General features: G+C 43.6%; 1 protein-coding gene across 1 annotated transcript in view; it reads left to right on the top strand.

The window, feature by feature from the left end:
* The window catches only part of RTF1 (RTF1 homolog, Paf1/RNA polymerase II complex component), a 497,066-nt gene that overhangs the window by 31,164 nt on the left and 445,751 nt on the right, over positions 1–20,151 (top strand). The window contains exon 3 of the mRNA XM_073608860.1: positions 17,694–17,844. Within this exon, the coding sequence (XP_073464961.1) occupies positions 17,694–17,844 (151 nt within the window). The remainder of the gene's footprint in view (positions 1–17,693; positions 17,845–20,151) is intronic.

Below are 20,151 nucleotides of genomic sequence, written 5' to 3'. Positions count from 1 at the left end.
CACATCAAGAACAGGGCAGTGTGGAAGGGGTAACATATGTGCTTCCACTCCTCCACTAACTTATTAATCTAATAAACAAATACAGTGTGGTAACCAGCCTTACGCTTGCGTTGCCTTGGCAGAAGCCATAGTGCAGGAGAGTGTCCTGTAGTTAGGTCATAGTGTGCGAGTCCCAAGGGTTGGAGATTTTGGAGGATGGCCTCGCATTCGGGGTAGGAGGGGGTGCTTGAGTGATTATACCCCAGTTGTGGAGCTGTTTGAGGCCTTCCTTAGGTGTCATAATGGCCACTTGTTGGTTGCGGTGGGTTACGAGCAATTTTGTGGGGTGACCCCATTTGTAGATGATCTTGTGATCGCTTAGTATAGAAGTGACCGGAGCGAAGGCTCTACGCGCCTGGGATGTAGCAGCTGATATGTCGTTGTAGAGAGACACTTTATTAAAAGGGATGGATCTTGCTGTGCGCATAATTTCTTCTTTGACATGAAAAAAATGCACCCTTGCCAGTATGTCTCTAGGGACAGAGGCTGAAAACCAAAAAAGGAGGGCGTGCCCCAGAGGGATAATATGGACAGTGTATCACCGGGAAACCAAGTGGCTGGTGCAGAGAATCAGATATACAATTTTGTTAAAATTAATAACAACGATTTTTATTGGTTACAAAGTGTACAAAATATTCTATAATATAAAAGCAAAACAAAAAAAGAGGTAGAAAAGACAGTAATCAAACATAATCAAACTGCTAAGGTGCTGTCATGCAACAACCCAGGAAATTCAAGAATTTCTTCGCTGGGGTGAAAGTACGGCAACACGTGATACTCTACATGTTTCGAAATATAGAAAGGCTCAATTCCTTCTATACTGTATATTTCCTTCTTCGGGAGTTTCAAAGTAGCAGTTTAGATAAATTTCTAAGGAAAAGAAAAACAAGGATATATATGTATATGTAGGTATGTATCACAGAGTATAAGTATGATTAGCGCCAGCATGGAGTATAAAACAATTGTGTTACCAAGTATAAGAGACTGTTAAACTTTAAGCAAAGCATAGGGATAAAAACAAAATCTCGGTCTGAACAGGCATGAACATTTTGGTGTACTCACTAGAAAACTTGTCTCTTCAGCATAAAAATTGCACACACAGGCATCAAGAGATGGACTCCCACCTCCTTCAGTCCAGAGGATTGAGGTTGATTGAGTGGAAAGCCAGCAGTAAGTGTAGCTGTATGGTTGAAACCCAGGAGAGGAAAGGAAAAATCTGGGGTGCTGCGCACATTCCAGACTTGGCGTGGATCCCCACAGAGGCGGCCGGCCAGGGCTCACAAGAGCCACTAATGTTAGGCGGTCCAAGCACACATCTATGAAATTGGAATTGAAAAAAGGAAATCAGAGGTATATTTTGCTATTTACAAGCAATGAGTATGTAAAGCAAAATGCAGGGCGCTTGGCTCTCCAAGTTCATGCCTTGGGGTGTAGGGGTGTGTAAAAGGAATAATCAATATGTATAGTAAATGAGGTTGTAATTACATACCTAATTTCTGGTGTTTCTCAGCATAGGCATACACTTAACAGGGAAAGCAAGATCCTCCTGGCTGTGTAGCAGAGGAAAGTGTGTGTATGAGTGGTAATAAGTACCCTGTGTGGGACGGGGTGTGGAGTTAACGGGCCAATCATTAACTTCAGAGGCGGGGTAAGCTCAAATGCAAATGAAACAGCTGGTTTGTAGGTGAGCAAAAGCATACCACACCAGGTGATCATCAGCTGTCTGTGTGAGTGATGTGTGGGCCGCCCACTGTGATTCCTCAGCCTAAGCAGCGGAGGACGCCAGCGCGTCAAAAGGCACGGTGACATCATCCGCTGACAAAGGCCGCCAACACAGAAAGACAGCAGGCTGTCGGGGTCAGGATGGAAAACTACCATATGTGCAGGCGCGAGACCGATCGTCGTGCGCATTAGCACTGCTAAGAGAATGCCTCCGTCTCCCTGAGAAAAAAGAGAGACAGAGGCCTTTCCGTGTCGGGGAGCACCGACGAGCCATCCCAGCGGGGACCCGGGCCCAAGCCGGGATCCTGGGTTCAATAATTGTGTATAATTAGCGTAAGTACTTTGAAAAAAATTCAATTGATCTCTCATGGATTAGCTAGACATGGGAGTTCCATCTTTACATTGTAATACATCCCTGGAAATAAAGCATAAACATATATAAGTACAAATTCTTGGTATTCAAGTACAAATGTATATTGAAGACAGACAAGTAGGATGACAATTAAAGTGAATACATTTGTTTAATGTTTCTCCCTTTTAATAGGGTGGACCCTTGACTGTGTCCAAAATTGACATTTATTTAAACCCAAAATTCAGACTGGTAGGGAGCGTGATGGAGAAGAGTGTGATAAGAATGGGTTAGAATGACAAGCAGGGAATCATAGGTGTGCGCAGCCTATTATATTAGGGTGTGCACCCCAAAGCTCAAACACACGTGCCTTACTCTGCAGCCTCAGCTGCACAGGGCAGTGAATGAATAAGAAGTGCTCTGTGCTGAGGGACTTCCCGTTCAGTCACAAACTGAAGCATAGCAAACAGTTTACTATGCTTCTGTTATGAATGGGCACAGTGAGTGTGTTTACTGTGTTCCTTTAAAGAAGGAAAGGGCTGGCAAGTGATATACTTACCAGCCCCTTCCCTGGTCTCCATCCTGAAACATCCCCCACAGCACCCCGCAGTGGGGAGAGTAGGGAAGCTGGCAGCACTGCGGGGTGGGGTAACCCAGGCAGTAGGCTGTATGGGTACCGTACATAGGGATTAGGGTGTGCCCAGGCACACCTGGCACACCCCCTGCGCACGCCTATGCAGGGAATTGTAAAACTTGAACCAAAGAATATCTGCCAGATACCACACACTAGTAAAACCGGTAAGACAGAGGTTGATGAGTATATATGAAGGATGGGGGATAGTGAGGAATACTAGATCGCCTGGTAAGAGGAAAAAAATAGGACCAGGTGACTTAATGTGGTAAGTATTAATCCTATAGTTCTTTGTCATAGCCTCCTGTGGAGAAACCAGGAAGAAAGGGTTTTAAATTAAAAGCTTTGTTTAAGCCTGGTGGCATTGTCGCATCGAGGTTGGATATCCAGCAGAGTTCCCGTTGCAGGAGAATCTTGTAAGGTCTCCCCCACGAGAACTCGGATGCAGGCGATCCAGAATTAGTACCGAAACTTTGGGGCATATACCTCCATGAACTTGGGTCACATGCCTGCCCAGGGGGAGGTCAGGATCAGCAGCTTGCATCGCTCTAAGGTGGCGATAGATGCGTTGCCATAATTTTTGTAGCGTTTTCCCCACATAAAAACAACCGCAATGGCATGTATACCACTCCTGTTTGGCAATTTGCGAAATGTTTTGGAACAAAACGCTTCCCGTTTGGTAGGAGTATATTCTTACGTATGTCCATGTACTTGCAGTAGGCACATGACCCACATTGGAACGTGCCTACTGCTTTGCAGGGATCACCTCTTTCCTGTCCTTTAAACTCACTTTTGACTAGTAAGTCTCCCACAGAGGTGGAACGTCTGTATGTGATTGGAGGTCTAGGGGGCACTAATGGACCTATAGTCGGGTCTAAAGTCAATAAATGCCAGTATTTCTGGCAGATCTGTCTGATTTTATTATGATCGTTTGTATATGTTGTAATTATTCTAGTTGGGGCATCAGTAATGGATTTTTGTTTGGGAATTAGTATTTGGCGTCTGTCTTTTTGTTTGGCACGTCTGAATGCTCTTTTCAGGCATTTATGACTATATCCGCGCTGTAGTAATCGACACTTTAATTTATTGGCCTCATGTTTGAAATCTAATTGATTTGAGCAGTTTCGTTTGATTCTCAGATATTCCCCGTAGGGAATTGAGTTAATTAAGGGTTTGGGGTGAAAGCTGGAGGAGTGGAGTACTGTGTTTCCAGCAGTCGGTTTCCTAACTAGTTTGGAAGATAATACAGTGGATTCATCAATTGAAATTTCAACGTCCAAAAACGTGATGGTGTTCTTGTCTGAGGTCATGGTGAATTTGAGATTAAAAAGGCTTTCGTTTAATGCTTGTAGGCACTCGTTCAGTAGAGACTGGGTGCCATCCCATACGATGAAGATGTCATCTATGTACCTGTGCCACACAAGGACGTGGTACAGGTACATAGAGAGATCCTCATCGTTAAATATGTTTTTTTCCCATTCCCCCAGGTACAGATTGGCGTAGCCAGGGTCACAGCAAGTGCCCCTGGCTACGCCCTGCACCTGGAGGAAGAGTCCCCCGTCGAAGGAGAAGATGTTGTGGTTGAGTATAAACTCCAATGAATCAGATATAAATTCATTAAAAGGTGTCTCATGATGGCTGGTCTGCGACAACACCCTTCGAATACACGCCAACCCTTTACTGTGGGGAATAGAGCTGTAGAGAGCCTCTACATCTATGGTTACAAGGGTACATTGACTTGGGATATGGATATCCTGCAGTATTTGAAGAAGGTGGATTGTGTCTCGGATGTAGGAAGACATGGTCACGACAAATGGTCTGATGTGTTCATCTATGAGTCTCGATAAATTTTCTGTCAGTGAACCATTTCCTGATAGAATCGGTCTCCCTGCGGGGTCTTTTAGATTCTTATATAATTTGGGGAGTGCATAGAAGGTTGGCACCCGGGGATATGGGGTTCGAATGAACTCCCACGTTTGTTTGGAAATGGTGTTGTTATGGAAAGCCTCATCTACAAACGTGTAGAATTTCTTATTAAAGGCCTCTACAGTATCGGTGCCGACTGGGCGATACCAGTCCCTGTTTCTAAGAATTTTAAGACACATTTTTTTTATAGAAATCGTTGTCCATTAGGACAATGTTAGGGACAGAGGCTGGGAGGTGCTGCGGTTTATGGATCCTATGCGTGCGTTCTATGAGCATGTCCTTTGTTAGTGATGGAACAAGCTTGTGGAAAAGTTGGTGCAGGTATGGTATTATTTCCGTGGCTGCTAGGGATTCAGAGACCCCTCTGATTTTAATATTGTTCCTTCGCGAGCGATCTTCGAGATCTGCGATTTTTAAGCGAAGCTGATGAACCGCAGCGGCTTGTTCATCTTGTATATCTACCATAGCATTATGTGCTGTAGTGGCTTCAGAAAGATGTTGCTCTAAGGAATTAACTTTGTCTTGTATCTGATTTTATTGAGATTTTTAGCTCTCGATGTCTGTCAGCAGGGACATCAGCATGGCCTTAAGGGAGTGCTCAGAGGCAGGGTTGTCTGTTGTGGGGTATGCTGCCAGGGGTTGTAAGGCAGTCTGGCCTGTTGTGGAACTACAGGTCCCAGTGCCATGTTGCTTTTTGGCAGGAGGCTGCTTGTCAGGGGGTTGTGCAGGGAAGTCTGCAAGCCTCTTACCTCTGTCTCCTGGGGAGGAGAGTTGCTCTGCCTTCTGATCCATGAAGTACTCAGGATGTGGAGAGGGAGCCGCAGCGTGGCTGTTTGGCGGCCGTTCCGAGTTTCCCTGCTCCCGGCCGGTGCCATCTTGGTGTCTCTGCTGTTCGGTCTTCATGTAGAAATCGAGGAGTCTGCGGGGTCCCTGGGGCTTGGTTTTTTTCCGGGACATACCCTGTATGTGTTCCTCCGTTCGGGAGGGTGTCTTGCGGGCGGATCAAGATAATGCATCTTCCATAGAGCAAAAACTGTGAAAAAATTCCTTGAAGAAAGACACATAAGGTCAATGTCATGGCCTGCAAACAGTCCGGATCTCAATCCAATTGAAATTGAAAATCTGTGGTGGAAGTTAAAGAAAATGGTCCATGACAAGGCTCCAACCTGCAAAGATGATTTGGCAACAGCAATCAGAGAAGGCTGGAGCAAGATTGATGAGTACTGTTTATCACTCATTAAGTCAATGCCTCAGAGACTGCAAGCAGTTATAAAAGCCAGAGGTGGTGCAACAAAGTACTAGTGATGTGTTGGAGTGTTATTTTGTTTGTTTGTTTTTCATGATTCCATAATTTTTTCCTCAGAATTGAGTGATTCCATAATTTTATTCCCTGTGCTTGTTCTATAAATCTAACTGTTACTGGCCACCACAATTATTTTTCTTGATTTCTTTTAGTGTTTCTTAAAGCCAGAAAGTTTCCATTTGAAATGCCTTTAGTTTTTGGCCATGTCTGTGATCTTCTTTTTTTCTACAACAATAAACAACTGAAGGAACATCCTCAGGGACTGATGATTCCATAATTTTTGCCAGGGGTTGTAGCTTAGAAGCACACGGGAGAGCTTCATGGATCACTATCAAGCCATTCACAGGCTTCCTATGGATTGTCGAAGAACTTCACAGATCCCTTTTATATTGAACACAGAGACTGCTGGGATACAGCATGCTTTACTAAATTTTTTTTTTTTGGCCCGAAGCCTTCTGACATCAGTGAAGGAGCAACTTTTTTTTTTCTCTGAGTTTCAGCCGAAAAATCTGAGGCTAGCATTATTTTAGCATTTACGCTCCAGAGATCCTGGTGCTTTTGTGCTTCAGCCAGGATCAAATCCCTGTCTCTCTATAGTTTAGAAACCAGACAAGGAAAGGCCGGGGGGCACTTGGTGTTTGATTTTCTGTAGGGACCCGATGGGCTCTCTACCACATGTCGGTGGGAATTTTCCAGAGACAAAAACTGTTTAAAGAATTGTTCAGCAAAGAGGACAGGTTTATTGCCATCTGCCCCCTCATCCACACATTACACCTCTGCCTGTCTTCTGCATCATCTGCTCTGGTTTGGAGCGATCTTACCAGGTCTTGCAGATCAGAGAGCTGGGTGCCATGGGAATGAGATGTGTCCTCTACCTCAGATATACGATCTTTAGCTGTAGTAAATCTGCCTCTGAGTTTGTCCAGGTCATGCCTAATGAGTGCACTCGCTGGTGAGGTGGTCTGTGCGGACCATCAGCACCGTTTTACAGGCATCCAGAGCCTCCAGGATGGGCTTAGTGATAGCATCAGCCTCCTTTAGCTTCCAGCAGTGGTGCCGTAGATAACGCCTCAGGGCTCCGAATCGCCACCTCCCCTGCGCTCTCTATCCCTGCAGCCGACTGGGGCATGGAGAGGACGACGTAGAAGGCAAGATGGCGGGGCGGAGCCTGAACCCATACTGTGTGTAGAGCAGGACGAGCGACGATCCAGCGGCGCTTTCCCCTTTTTGTTTGTACGATCCAGTAGGCAGCCCCAGGGAGTCAGGAACACAGTCCGCTGCAGTTGGGGTGAGATCTGGAGAGGAATCGGCACTGCTAACCAGGATAATAACAGGAGTCCAGCAGAGCTCTAGGGAGACACATTCCGCCTCCCGGTCACATCTGGCCATATCCCTCTCCTGACGCTCCTTAGCAACCAGCTATATACAGTGAATGTAAAAAAAACACAAATTGCTTCAAAATCATGCTACAATCGCAGTGCTTGCGTTTTGGATGCGGGTCCATTGAAGTTTATTACATGCATAACGCTGCATTTTGTGGGAAAAAGTTCCAAAAATGCATTGATGTGAACGTGTTCCATAGGAACCCATGTTTAAAAAAAAAAAAAAAATCCATGCATTATTGCAAAATGATGCTTTTTTGCAAACGCCTTTAAAACGCTTGACAGCATTCTCAATACTTTCATTTAGGGATCCAGCAGACATAAGTTGGCATACTCTTAAAAGCCCTACCTCTTGGTGGGGAGCAGATCTCCCAGACTTCCAACTCATATAGCCGCCCAACTGTCTCATTTTTATCATCTCCACAAGACAGGTGGACCTAGATACCAAACCCTGACATGTAAGAGGCCAAACAGTAGCACACATTCTCCCTTACAAGTACTACTTAGAGGCAGGGGAAGTAGGGGGGGAGTGGACAGTCGAAACCTGTTGTTATCCCACCATAAACGCATATGGGAGATTGCACTCAAAATGACCGGTGCTGACTTCTTCCTTTCACACACACCCCTGTCCTGTGGCATAATCCCCATTTAAGGGAATTGTTGTTAATCCTGGGCGTAAGCATCTGGACATCTAAGGGAATACTGTATTTACACCAAGTAATCACCCCACTTGGAGTGCAAAGTTTTCAATCATTAAAGGACTAGTTTGAGTTACCCTCACATATGTTATTCAGATATGTGCAAATGAGACATGCCCTCCAGATCCAATTCGCAGATCGCTTCCCGAACCCGCAGACATTATCCATGATAGATGTAATCATAGGCGAGGATCCCTCCAAATTGATATCCACTTTATATAATATATTAAGAATTTGATCAGTATCACGGATCATAGATACAGCCAGAAATAGATGGGAGAAAGATGTGGGCCCAATGGAAGAAGCAGACTGGGATGAGATTCTGGAAAACACTAAAAAGGTCTCCTAGACTTTCCGAGCATCTGACCCAACTATATATTATCCCCTTCCCGCCGACCGTACGCAGATATGCGTACTCGGCTTTCCGGGGTTATACCGGGATGATGCCCGCAGCTGTAGGCATCATCCCGGTACCGTTGTTTACAGCGGGCGATCGGCTACCCGTGTATAACAACCGATGCGGCTAAAAGCCGCTCGGTTGTTATACCGGAGGAGCGGTATGGGACATCCCCCCCTCCCGCCACCTCCCGACGCTGTTACCGGGCCTCCCGTGCGATCGGGAGGCCCGGTGTCCAATCGGGTACCTTCGGCGGCTGGGGGCGGGCTGGAACGAAGCTGTGGGCGGCTTCGTTCCAGCCTTCTCGTTGTAAACGCGGAAGCGACGTCATGACGTCACTTCCCGTTTACTCGGCTGCCAATGGCGCCGAATTTAAAAAAAGTACACAGTATTCAGAATCGCCGTTTTCGGCGACCTGAATACTTTGAAGTGTAAAGGAGGGATGGGGGGTCTTTTAGACCCCCCATCTCTCCATAAAGAGTACCTGTCACCACCTATTACTGTCACAAGGGATGTTTACATATAAAAAATAAAAAAAAATAAATAAAAAAATGTCTAAAGCGCCCCTGTCCCCGCGAGCTCGCGCAGCGAAGAAAACGCATACGGAAGTCGCGCCCGCATATGTAAACGGTGTTCAAATCACACATGTGAGGTATCGCCGCGATCGTCAGAGCGAGAGCAATAATTCTAGCCCTAGACCTCCTCTGTAACTCAAACCTGGTAACCGTAAAAAATTTTTAAAGCGTCGCCTATGGAAATTCATAGGTACCGTAGTTTGTCGCCATTCCACGAGTACGTGCAATTATAAAGGGTGACATGTTTGGTATCTATTTACTCGGTGTAACATCATCTTTCACATTATACAAAAAAATTGGGGTAAATTTACTGTTTGGATTTTTTAAAATTCATGAAAGTGTTCCTTTTCCAAAAATTTGCGTTTAAAACACTGCTGCACAAATACCTGTGATAAAAAATATTGCAACCATCGCCATTTTATTCTTTCAAAAATAGGCTAAGTCATGAAAGGGTTATACACACATCCTACCTTACACCAGCAGAAATTGCCAAATACCATACCAACCAAACACTATGGTGTCCAAGATGCGCAAGTCACCCATGCACATTTTACCACCTGATATGGACATGCCCGAATATTCAGAACTATTGGCTATTGGATTGGACTATTGAATTATACAATTTTTGCACGATCGCATGGGCTCGCCCCTACAATTGGACCCCAAATCCTGTTTATTGGGCCTAATCCCAGATATCACAATTGATACATTTCTAGCCACATTCCTATATGAGACCCTTTTCAGTGCTAGGAAGCTAGTAGCTAAACACTGGATGCGAAGTACCCCCCTTCTGTCCAGGCCTGGATAGGGGAAATAAATGTAAACTTGCCGTATAAGAAAGTTTTATGTATTGGCACAGGGGCTATCCTGCCAAATCTAACAAAGTCTGAGATAGGTGGCTCGACACCCCCGACACGTGCACTAAATAGGCAAGTACGTCTATACGTATACTTGGGATTGAGTGACCCCTCGAGTCACATGCAGGAATCATATCATATTGTACAATGATAGATAACCAATAGAGTCCACAATGCAGGGGGATGGAATACAATCTGGAGAATATTTTTGAAGCTTGTTGCAAACGCAAACATAAATTTACACAGTTCGTTGGATATTTAGGGTACTGTACCTTCTTGTGTTTAATTTGTATCCTACTGTACTACATAACATGTACCGTGTATATATGTTTTACTTAATTACAAATAAACTTGTTTTTTTGGGGGAAAAAAGCATCAAACGCATTAGTGTGAATGCAGACTAAGGGAGAGATGCGCAGCCTGCAAGTACAGGTTATCTTCTACCTGGACACCAGCTCCAGTGCTGCAACGCTCTTTTAAAAGGATTCCTAGAGAGCATGGAAAAAGAAATGGCAATTTTTTTCTAGGTTCCTTCTCTGCCGGAGGAAAAGCAGCTATCCTCGTGGGTGCTGAGTCTCTAGGGGAGCCCTCCCTTACTCACATTTGGTCAAGCACCATATCCTAAGTAGCTGGCTGAGCTCCTGATGTTTGCTGCTAATTAATATGTGATCACGAATGTGAAAGAGAATCGCGAGATGGCCCCCACTTTAGAGCTGCACGATTCTGGCTAAAATGAGAATCACAATTTTTTTGCTTAGAGGATAGATCACGATTCCCTCACGATTCTCGCGGCGTAACATCATCTTTCACATTAAAACAAAAAAAATTGTGCTAACTTTACTGTTTTGTTTTTTTTGTTTTTTTTTTTATTTATTGAAGTGTATTTTTTCCCAAAAAATTGCGTTTGAAAGACCGCTGGGCAAATACAGTGTGACATAAAATATTGCAGCAATTGCCATTTTTTTTCCCTAGGGTCTCTGCTAAAAAAAATTTAAAAAATTATATATATATATATATATATATATATATATATATATATATATATATATATATATATTCCCTAATGTTTGGGGGTGCCAAGTAATTTTTTTTTTTTTTATTTTTTTTTAGCAGAAAATATTGATTTTAACTTAAAGCGTTTGTAAAGGTGTTTTTTTTTTTTTAAAATAACAAACATGTTATACTTACCTTCACTGTGCAGCTCGTTCTGCACAGAGTGGCCCCGAACCTCGTCTTCTGGGGTCCCTCGGCGGCTGTTTCAGCTCCTCCCCGCAAGCATTCACCACCTTAATGCGAGCTCCCTCGCACGGTGGTGAGTGCTTGCGGGCGCGCTCCCGTGATACAGCCGGCGGCTATAGCCGCTCGCTGTATCACTCGGCCCCGCCCCCCGGCGCGCCGCGTCATCGGATGTGATTGACAGCAGCGCGAGCCAATGGCTGCGCTGCTTTCAATCCATCCACTGCAGCCAATCAGCGGCCAGGGTGAGCGGAGGAACAGATGTCGGGAACGCGAAGCTGACTTTCGAGGCGTCAGGTAAGTAAAACGGGGGGCCTGGGGGCGGCGGTTCTGTCAGAAGTTTTTTCACCTTAATGCATAGAATGCATTAAGGTGAAAAAATTTTTACCTTTACAACCCCTTTAAAGAAGTGTCAGAAAAAGATTTAGACTTTAAGTGGTTAAACTTCCTGCATTTACACTTTTAAAGCTTGGCGATTGCCCAGGTTATTTGTTTACACAGAGAAGTTTATCCCTTTGATCTAAGAAGGAAGTTAGATACAATGTTTCAAGTTCTAAACTTGGCAGACTGCCTGGATGTTTTCTTTTGACAGCTGAGTGAGCAGATAATCTCTCCACTTGTTTATATGAAAGAATCTGCAAACTCAGCAGGAGAGATCTCAGGGGAGGTGAATCGAGATCACAATTTTTTTTTTTTTCAAATAACAATTTTTATTATAGATTTTAGTAATACAAAATAAAGAAACATAGAAAATCACAAGCATTGGAGATCACAATTTTTTTAACGATTAATTGTGCAGCTCTACCCCACTTGCCCTTGGAGAATCGGAGCGATGTCAAACGTCACTTCTGCCCTCTGGCCTTAAAGGGCCCATTTTTATTGCTTAAAAGATCTGAGGTCTTTTTGACCCCAGATCTCACATTAAAGAGGCCCTGTCCTGCTTATTTCTATTACAAAGGATGTTTACATTCCTTGTAATATGAATAAAGATCAACTTTTTTTTATTTAAAGGGACACTTTTTTTTTTTTTTTTTTTTTAAAGCGCCCCTTCACTCAGAGCTTGCGCGCAGAAGCAAACGCATATGCAAGTCGTGCCCACATAAGTAAACCGTGTACAAACCACACATGTGAGGTATTGCCATGGTCGTTAGAGCAAGAGAAATAATTCCAGCTCTAGATCTCCTCTGTAACTCTAAATTGGTAATATGGAGATTTTTAGTACCATAGTTTGTTACCATTCCATGATCGTGCACAAATTTAAAGCATTACGTGTTGGGTATCAATTTACTTGGCGTAACATCTTTCACATTATACAAAAAATTTTGCTAAGTTTTCTTATTTTTAAATTAAAAATTTAATTTTTTCCAAATACGATGTGACAAAGTATTGCGACGCTCTACATTTTGTTCTCTAGGGTTCCTCCAAAACAAATTAAATAAATTTTATTTGGGGTTCTAAGTCATTTTCTACCAAAAATATAGATTTTAACTTGTAAACAACAAGTGTCAGAAATAGGCTTGATCCTTAAAGTGGAAGTAAACTCTCCATCACTTTAGCACATATAAATCAACATTAAAAGCACTATTGATCTCTGTCCTCAGATGTTGCTTTACTTGCTCAGTTTTCTGGTAATCCATCCCATTATTTGTAATGTAACTGGCGCATACGCATCTCTCCCGTGATTCATAGCATGCTCTTTGTTCCATCAGTCCATTGAACTGTGACTGTAATATCCGATCCCTGCAGCACTGCGCTCCCATTTCCGCGAGATTACATTCTCAGCCTCAGGAACTAGGAGGCTTGGCTAAAAAACAATCGCACGAGATTAAAGCAAGAGCTGCATGAAAGGGCAAAAGTGTTTTCCACTACAGAAACAACATTTTAATATGGCGCTGCTTATCCAGACCGGAACAAATTTATAAACTTCTTCAAAGAGTAAGGAACCTGCGATTGGGGCTTAATTATATTGTATAATGTGTAGAAGAATTAAATTTAATGGTCTAATTGAAAAGCGGCTGGGGGGGGTTTACTTTTTTTAACCATCTCCCGCCTGCGCTATGCCTGAGACTGCTACAGTGCGAGCCTTAATTGCCGAGAGGGCGTCCATGTACGTTGTCCTGAGAATGCGCCCCGTGATCCTGGCCCCTTACCACGTGATCAGCTGTCCGCCAATGACAGCTGATCCTATGATGTAAACATTAGATAGTAATCGGCCTTTTTTTTTTCTCGCGCTGTCAGCATGAGGAGGAAAAAAAAAAGCTGATTAGCTTCTGTCAAAGGGACATCGGTCCTGATCATGGAGAGCCACTGCTCCTATGCCCATCAGTGCAGCCTCATCAGCGCACATCAATGAAGGAGAAAAATTACGTTTTTTCAAGATTTTATAACAAACTATGAAAGTGTATGTTTGGTTTTCAAAATTTCCTTAGGTGTTTTAATTTTTTGCAAAAAAAAAAGTTAAATGGTTGTGTGCTATTGAGAAGGTGATGAGCTACACCTGTTTGAGTTAGTTTACAAGATCTTTTTAAGAGGAGGTGATCCCTTTTCCAACTCGGTGATTTCTGTTTTTTTATTTTTTTTTTTTATATTTTTTATTGTATGTATTTTATTTTTACTGACATATTTGTGTTCTATCTTTTCACTTGGATGTTGTTATAAGTTCCACTGAGTAAATGCAGCTGGATAAAACAAATACTGTCTCTGTCTTCATCTTATGCTGAAAAGCAACAAAATGTGATTATTTTAGAGGGGGTGTTATTTTATATACCCACTGTAGAAGCCAGGTTTAAAAAAAAAAACACATCTTATGGGTACAGCCATGGCCAAAAGGTTTTTAGAATGAAAACAAAAATATTAAATTTCAAAGTCTGCTGCCTCAGTTTTTTATGGTGGCAATTTGCATATACTCTAGAATGTTATGAAGAGTGATCAGATGAATTACAATTAATTGCAAAGTCCCTACTTTACCTTGAAAATTATTTTAATCCCAAAAAAACAATTTCCACTGCATTTAAGCCCTGCCACAAAAGGACCAGCTGACCTCATGTCAGTGATTCTCTGGGTAACACAGGTGTCAGTCAGTCTTTACGAGGACAAGGCTAGAAATCACTCTAATGCTGATTGGGTTAGAATTAGACTGGAAGCTTTAAAAGAAGGGTGGTGCTTGAAATCATTGTTCATCTGTTAACCATGGTTACCTGCAAGGAAAACACATGCAGTCATCATTGCTTTGTACAAAAGAAAATTCACAGGCAAGGATATTGCTGCTGCTACTAAGATTGCACCTAAATCAACCATTTATCGTATCATCAAGAACTTTAACCTCTTCCCGCCCGGCCTTTAGCAGAATGACGGCCGGGTGGTGGTTCTGTTATCCTGACTGGACGTTATATGACGTCTTTCAGAATAACATGCCGGTGTGCGCCCTCCTCATCAGTGCCCGTCCGTGAAGGAGAAAACAAAATCTTATAACAAACGAAGATAAACTTTTTTTTTTTTTTGTCTTTTTTATTTAGTTTTTAGCAAAAAATATAAACCCCAGTCGTGATCAAGTACCACCAAAAGAAAGCTCTATTTGTGGAAGAAAATAATAAAAATGTAATTTGGTTACAGTGTTGCATGACTGTGCAATTGTCATTCAAAGTGCAACAGCACTAAAAGCTGAAAATCGTCCTGGGCAGGAAGGGGTGAAAGTGACTGGTATTGAAGTGGTTAAGGAGAGAGGTTCAGTTGTTGTGAAGGTGGCTTTCAAGACACCCAAGAAAGTCCAGCAAGTTCCAGGACCGTCTCCTACTGATGATGTAATCTGCGGAATCGGGGCATCACCAGTGCAGAACTTGCTCAGGAATGGCAGCAGGCATGTGTGGGTGCATCTACACATACAGTGAGGTAAAAACTTTTGGAGGATGGCCTGGTTTCAAGAAGGGCTGCAAAGAAGCCACTTCTCTCCAGGAAAAACATCAGGGACAGATTGATAATTCTGCAAAAGGTTCAGGGATTGGACCGCTGTGTACTGGGGGTCATTTTCTCTGATGCAATTGTTTGGGGCATCCAGAAATAACTTTGTCCGGAGAAGAAAAGGTGAGCGCTAGTAAAGCATACTGAGACCATTGATATGTGGGGTTGCTTCTCAGTCAAGGGAGTGGGCTCACTCACAATTTTGCCTTTGAACACAGCCATGAATAAAGTATGGTACAGAAACATCCTCAGAGCAAAAGTGATAACAAAGTGGCTCGAGGGACAAAACATCAAAATTTTGGGTCCATGGCCAGGATACTCTCCGGACCTTAAGCCCATTGAGAGGTGGGTGAACAAAAAAACCCCACAAATTCTGAAACTCCAAGCATTGATTGTACAAAAATGGGCTGCCATCAGTCAGGATGTGGCCCAGAAATTGACAGCATATCAGGGCGAATTGCAGAGGTCTTTGAAAAAGAAGTGTCAACACTGCAAATATTGACTTTGCATAAACCTAATGGAATTGTCAATAAAAGCCTTTGACACTTATGAGATGTTAGTAATTATACTTCAAGTGATTGTAAAAGTGTTTTTTTTTTATGTTCTGCTTACCTGCTCTGTGCAAAACTTTTGCCCGATTCACCTTTTCTGGGGTCCCCTGGCGGTATTCCCAGCTCCTCCTCTGCATCGAGTACCGCCACGGAGAGCCACTTTCCATGGGGGCACTCCTGCTGCTGTGTCCATTGACAAAGACAGCAGTACTCGGCCCCGCCCCCCGACTCTGGATTTGATTGACAGCAGAGGGGCCAATAACTCCTGCTGTTATCAATCTATCCAATGAGGACCAGAGACAGTGGCTAGAGCTGCTGAGCTCGTTCTCATCGCTGGAAAGATCAGGTTTACTTTGGTAAGGGGGGGGGGGGGGGGGGCTCTGGGGGGTAGTTGCACCACAAAAGGTTTTTCTCCCTAATGCATAGTAAAATCTGACAAAGATCTAACAACTGAAGCAGCAGACTTTGTGACATTCTCAAAACTTTTGGCAAGGGCTGTAGCCGAATGTAAACTTATCCTTTTTAACCCATTCATGGTCAGAGCAGTTTTTATGTTTTTTTTTTTCACACGTTTTAAAAGCAAATCATTCTAGGCTTTAAGATTATATAAAACCCACAAAATATTACATATGTTCTGAAAGCAGACACCCTAGAAAATATTGGTAATTCCAATTTTTTTTATGTCACACAAAATTACTGCCAAGGTCCAGGAAACACATTTTATTAAAAAACACAAAGTTAATTTTAGTGGGCACAAAAGTGCAATAAATTTACACAAATTTTTTGGTAAAATATATAAAAGCCAAGGTTGCACCAAGTACATAGATGCCCAACATGTCAAACCTTAAATTTTAAAAGCAGCAGCAAACCTGCTCAACTTACATGGTTGCTAATGTGACAGAACACATTAGCAACCATGTAAGGTCAGCAGGTTTGCTGCTGCTTTTAAAATCTGTTAAATCTAAAACTCCGGTGGGTGTAACAAGATGTCTGCCTGCCCCCTTCTCACTCTCTCTCATTACAGTACTGTGTGGGGTGGGGCAAGATGGCGGCGATGAAACGTCACTTCCTGACGAGACAGCAGCCGCCGCCGGGTGTACCAAGATGGCCGCCGCTCCGAAGCTAGGCCAAAGCCGCGGCCTTTCCTATGGCCGAGGCCGCAGAGCTGCCGATCCGCGGAGGTCGACCCGTACGGCTCACGGATCGCTGACGATCCGTTGCACCCCTACTGACCACCTTGCACACATGCACATACCTCTCTGGACTCAATATTTCCGCACTGACACATTTCCCTCACTATCTTTATCCACACTCCTTCACTAAAGCCAACCATAGATGGTACAGTTTTCTTTGCAACCACAAGTTCGCTATTGAGATTCCCGAAAGACAGATTGACTGACTGTGTTGATGGGGGAATCCCTCCCACTGAGTAATTGTGTTCTCCGTGGGGTGGGTGGACATGGGGGACCGTTCTTGCCCGGAGAACCCAGTGATTTATTGCTAGTGGCTATAGCCCATGGCAATAATGGCATGAAAAATCAGACATGCTGATTGCATCCAAGGCAGTCGATGGATGGACTTGGGTACAATCAGCCTGCCCATAGATGGTTTGAAACTCCGCCGGTCCTTGCTGAACCGACAAAGATTTGAACAGTCTACCACCGGCTTTACTGTCCACCATCATACTGCTAACCTCTATAGCCTCTACAGTACACCATGGATATGCAATTAGTGGACCTCCAGCTGTTGCAGAACTACAAGTCCCATGAGGCATAGCAAGACTGACAGCCACAAGCATGACACGCAGAAGCATGATGGGACTTGTAGTTTGGTAACAGCTGGAGGTCCACTAATTGCATATCCCTGCTCTACACTGTTCTTCTGCACATACTACATGCTACCATACTGTCTGAACTCTTGTCCTGCACATACTTCCCCGTGTCCTACTCTCTGCACTGCTGTCCTTGTTACCCACCAAAACAATTCTTCAATATATAGAAGTATGCCCAAAATATTTTCTAGTCTTTTTATAGAATGATAGTTTTGGATGACTTCAACTTTGTCTTTCAGTGGACTGTTGGGGGATCAAAAAACAAGAGAAAGCTCAAGTCTGGCAAGGGTTTGGATAAGAAAGGGGGAGCAAGGAAGCTTACCAGCAAGGGAGCCTCTTCTGGCAGCTCTGGGAAGGATAGCTCTGCTGAGAGTTCAGCACCCGAGGAAGGTAAGTGAAACCACTTATTTTCCTGAAATTTGGTTGACTCTAAGTTTCTTCAGTTCACACTAATGCAATAGTATTTTGAAATGATTTTTAGTGTGATTATATAGTGCAACTTTGATGTGACTTGATTGTAATTTTTCATATTCTACGTGGCCAAGTCACACTAAATGTAGAACAGGAACCTTTTCCAAAATCACATCATGCTCAATCACATGGATGTGAACAGGCACCGTTAATGATATGATTTTCCTTGTCATGTGATTCTGTGCAGCACAAGTCAAAAATCAAATTGGTGTGAATGGAGCCTCTACGTTTGTAATTGGGGACAAATATTTACATGTATTTTTTTAAAACCTGTTCAGTCATTGAAATTAAGATATATCTGTATATTATATAAACCCTCAAAGGTTATCTCATGCTTTTGTTTTAAAGGTTACTGAAAGAAAGCAATTGATTTTCTACTGATCACTAAAGCTGGCCATAAATGTATTGATATTTGTCTGGTTCATCAGGGACCTGACAAATTTCAGTTAATGTGTCGCTGCCTTTTCTAAACCAAAATTGACCGTTCAGTGTCCTGGGGGGGTTTTGGGAATACACTACCCACCTAATTTGTATGGATGGAGGAATATGTTGTGCGGTGATTTTTTTTTTTTTTTTTTGTACGTCCTACCCTGAGGCAGTCACATGACCAGTGACGCAACATGTTGGGTGGACTTGTGAGATCGCCTTTGGTTCTGACGTAATGCGAAAGGGCTGGTGAGAAGCTGATGACTGGCCATTTGCATTAGGCTTATTACGTAATTTAACCACTTGTCTTCCCTTTAGCAGTTTTGCTGCTACAGGACGGCACCTCTGTGTGTGTGTGTGTGTGTGTGTGTGTGTATGTATATGTAGTCTGGCTCTTCCGGCCAGTGGGCGCGAATGCCAGCGGCTCGATTCTGCTGTGATTATACATGACAGGAGCTGATTAGCAGGTACCGCAGGCTCTGTCCGCCGGCATCCGCCGAGCGTTCGGTACAGAGGCAGATTCTACCTATGTTAAAGAGGAAGTAAACCCTGGTGAGTTTTACTTCCTCTTTGTTTCCCTGCAAAGGTAAAGCATAATGGGCTACTATGTATCGCATAGTAGCCCATTATGTGTCACTTACCTGACACAGAAGCCTGCGATGTCCCCGATTTCCTCACTGGCAGCGAGCGTCCATTCTTCACCCCTCTTCCTTCCGGAGGCCACAAACTCCGGCTCTGTGACTGTCCGGAGTTGTGTGACGTCACTCCCGTGCATGCGCGCGGGAGCCGCCAGTCACTGCATGACCCCAGCTTGAAACGGCACAGCGTGCCCTTTTCAAGAGTGTGCATGCGCCAAATACATTGGTGCATGTGCAGAAGAAAGCATTGTTTGGGGAAATAGTAACTATCTCCTAAACCGTCTAGGTTTAGGAGATATTTCAAGCACCTACAGGTAAGCCTTAAAAGTGGTCTGTAAGGGTTTACAACCACTTTAACCACTTCAGCATCGGGCCATAGACATATGACGTCCACAGATGGGATCTCCCATCCTGGGTGGACGTCATATGACGGCCTGGGATTCCCGGCCGTCTAGGGGGCGCGTGCGTCGCGTTGCTCGGGACCCGGTGCGTGTGCCCGGCGGCCGCGATGTCCTCCGGGCACCCGCGATTGCGGGCCGGACCGTGGATCTGTGTGTGTAAACACACAGATCCACGTCCTGTCAGTTGTGATGAGAGCGATCTGTGTTCCCAGTACAGCGGAACACTGATCGGTCTCCTCCCCTTGTATGTCCCCGCCCCCTACAGTTAAAAGCATTCCCTAGGAAACATACTTAACCCCTTGTGTCCCCCTAGTGGTTAACCCCTTCACTGCCTGTCACATTTACACAGTAATCAATGCAATTTTATAGCATTGATCGCTGTATAAATGTGAATGGTCCCAAAAATGTGTCAAAAGTGTCCGATGTGTCCGCCATAATGTCGCAGTCACGAAAAAAAAAATCGCGATCGCCGCTATTACTAGTAAAAAAAAATAATTTAAAAAAAAAAATGCCATAAATCTATCCCGTATTTTGTAGACGCTATAACTTTTGCGCAAACCAATCAATATACGCTTATTGCGATTTTTTTTTTTTTTTTTTTTTTTTTTTTTTTTACCAAAAATACGTAGAAGAATATGTATCGGCCGAAAAAAAAATTGGCATATTTTATTATAGCAAAAAGTAAAAAATATTGTGTTTTTTTTCAAAATTGTCGCTCTTCTTTTGTTTATAGCGCAAAAAATAAAAACCGCAGAGGTGAT

This window comes from Aquarana catesbeiana, linkage group LG13 (assembly GCF_042186555.1).
Source record: "Aquarana catesbeiana isolate 2022-GZ linkage group LG13, ASM4218655v1, whole genome shotgun sequence".
In the NCBI taxonomy this organism is placed as follows: domain Eukaryota; kingdom Metazoa; phylum Chordata; class Amphibia; order Anura; family Ranidae; genus Aquarana; species Aquarana catesbeiana.
Note: the sequence above shows the minus strand (reverse complement) of the source record. Positions and strands in the feature narration are given on the sequence as shown.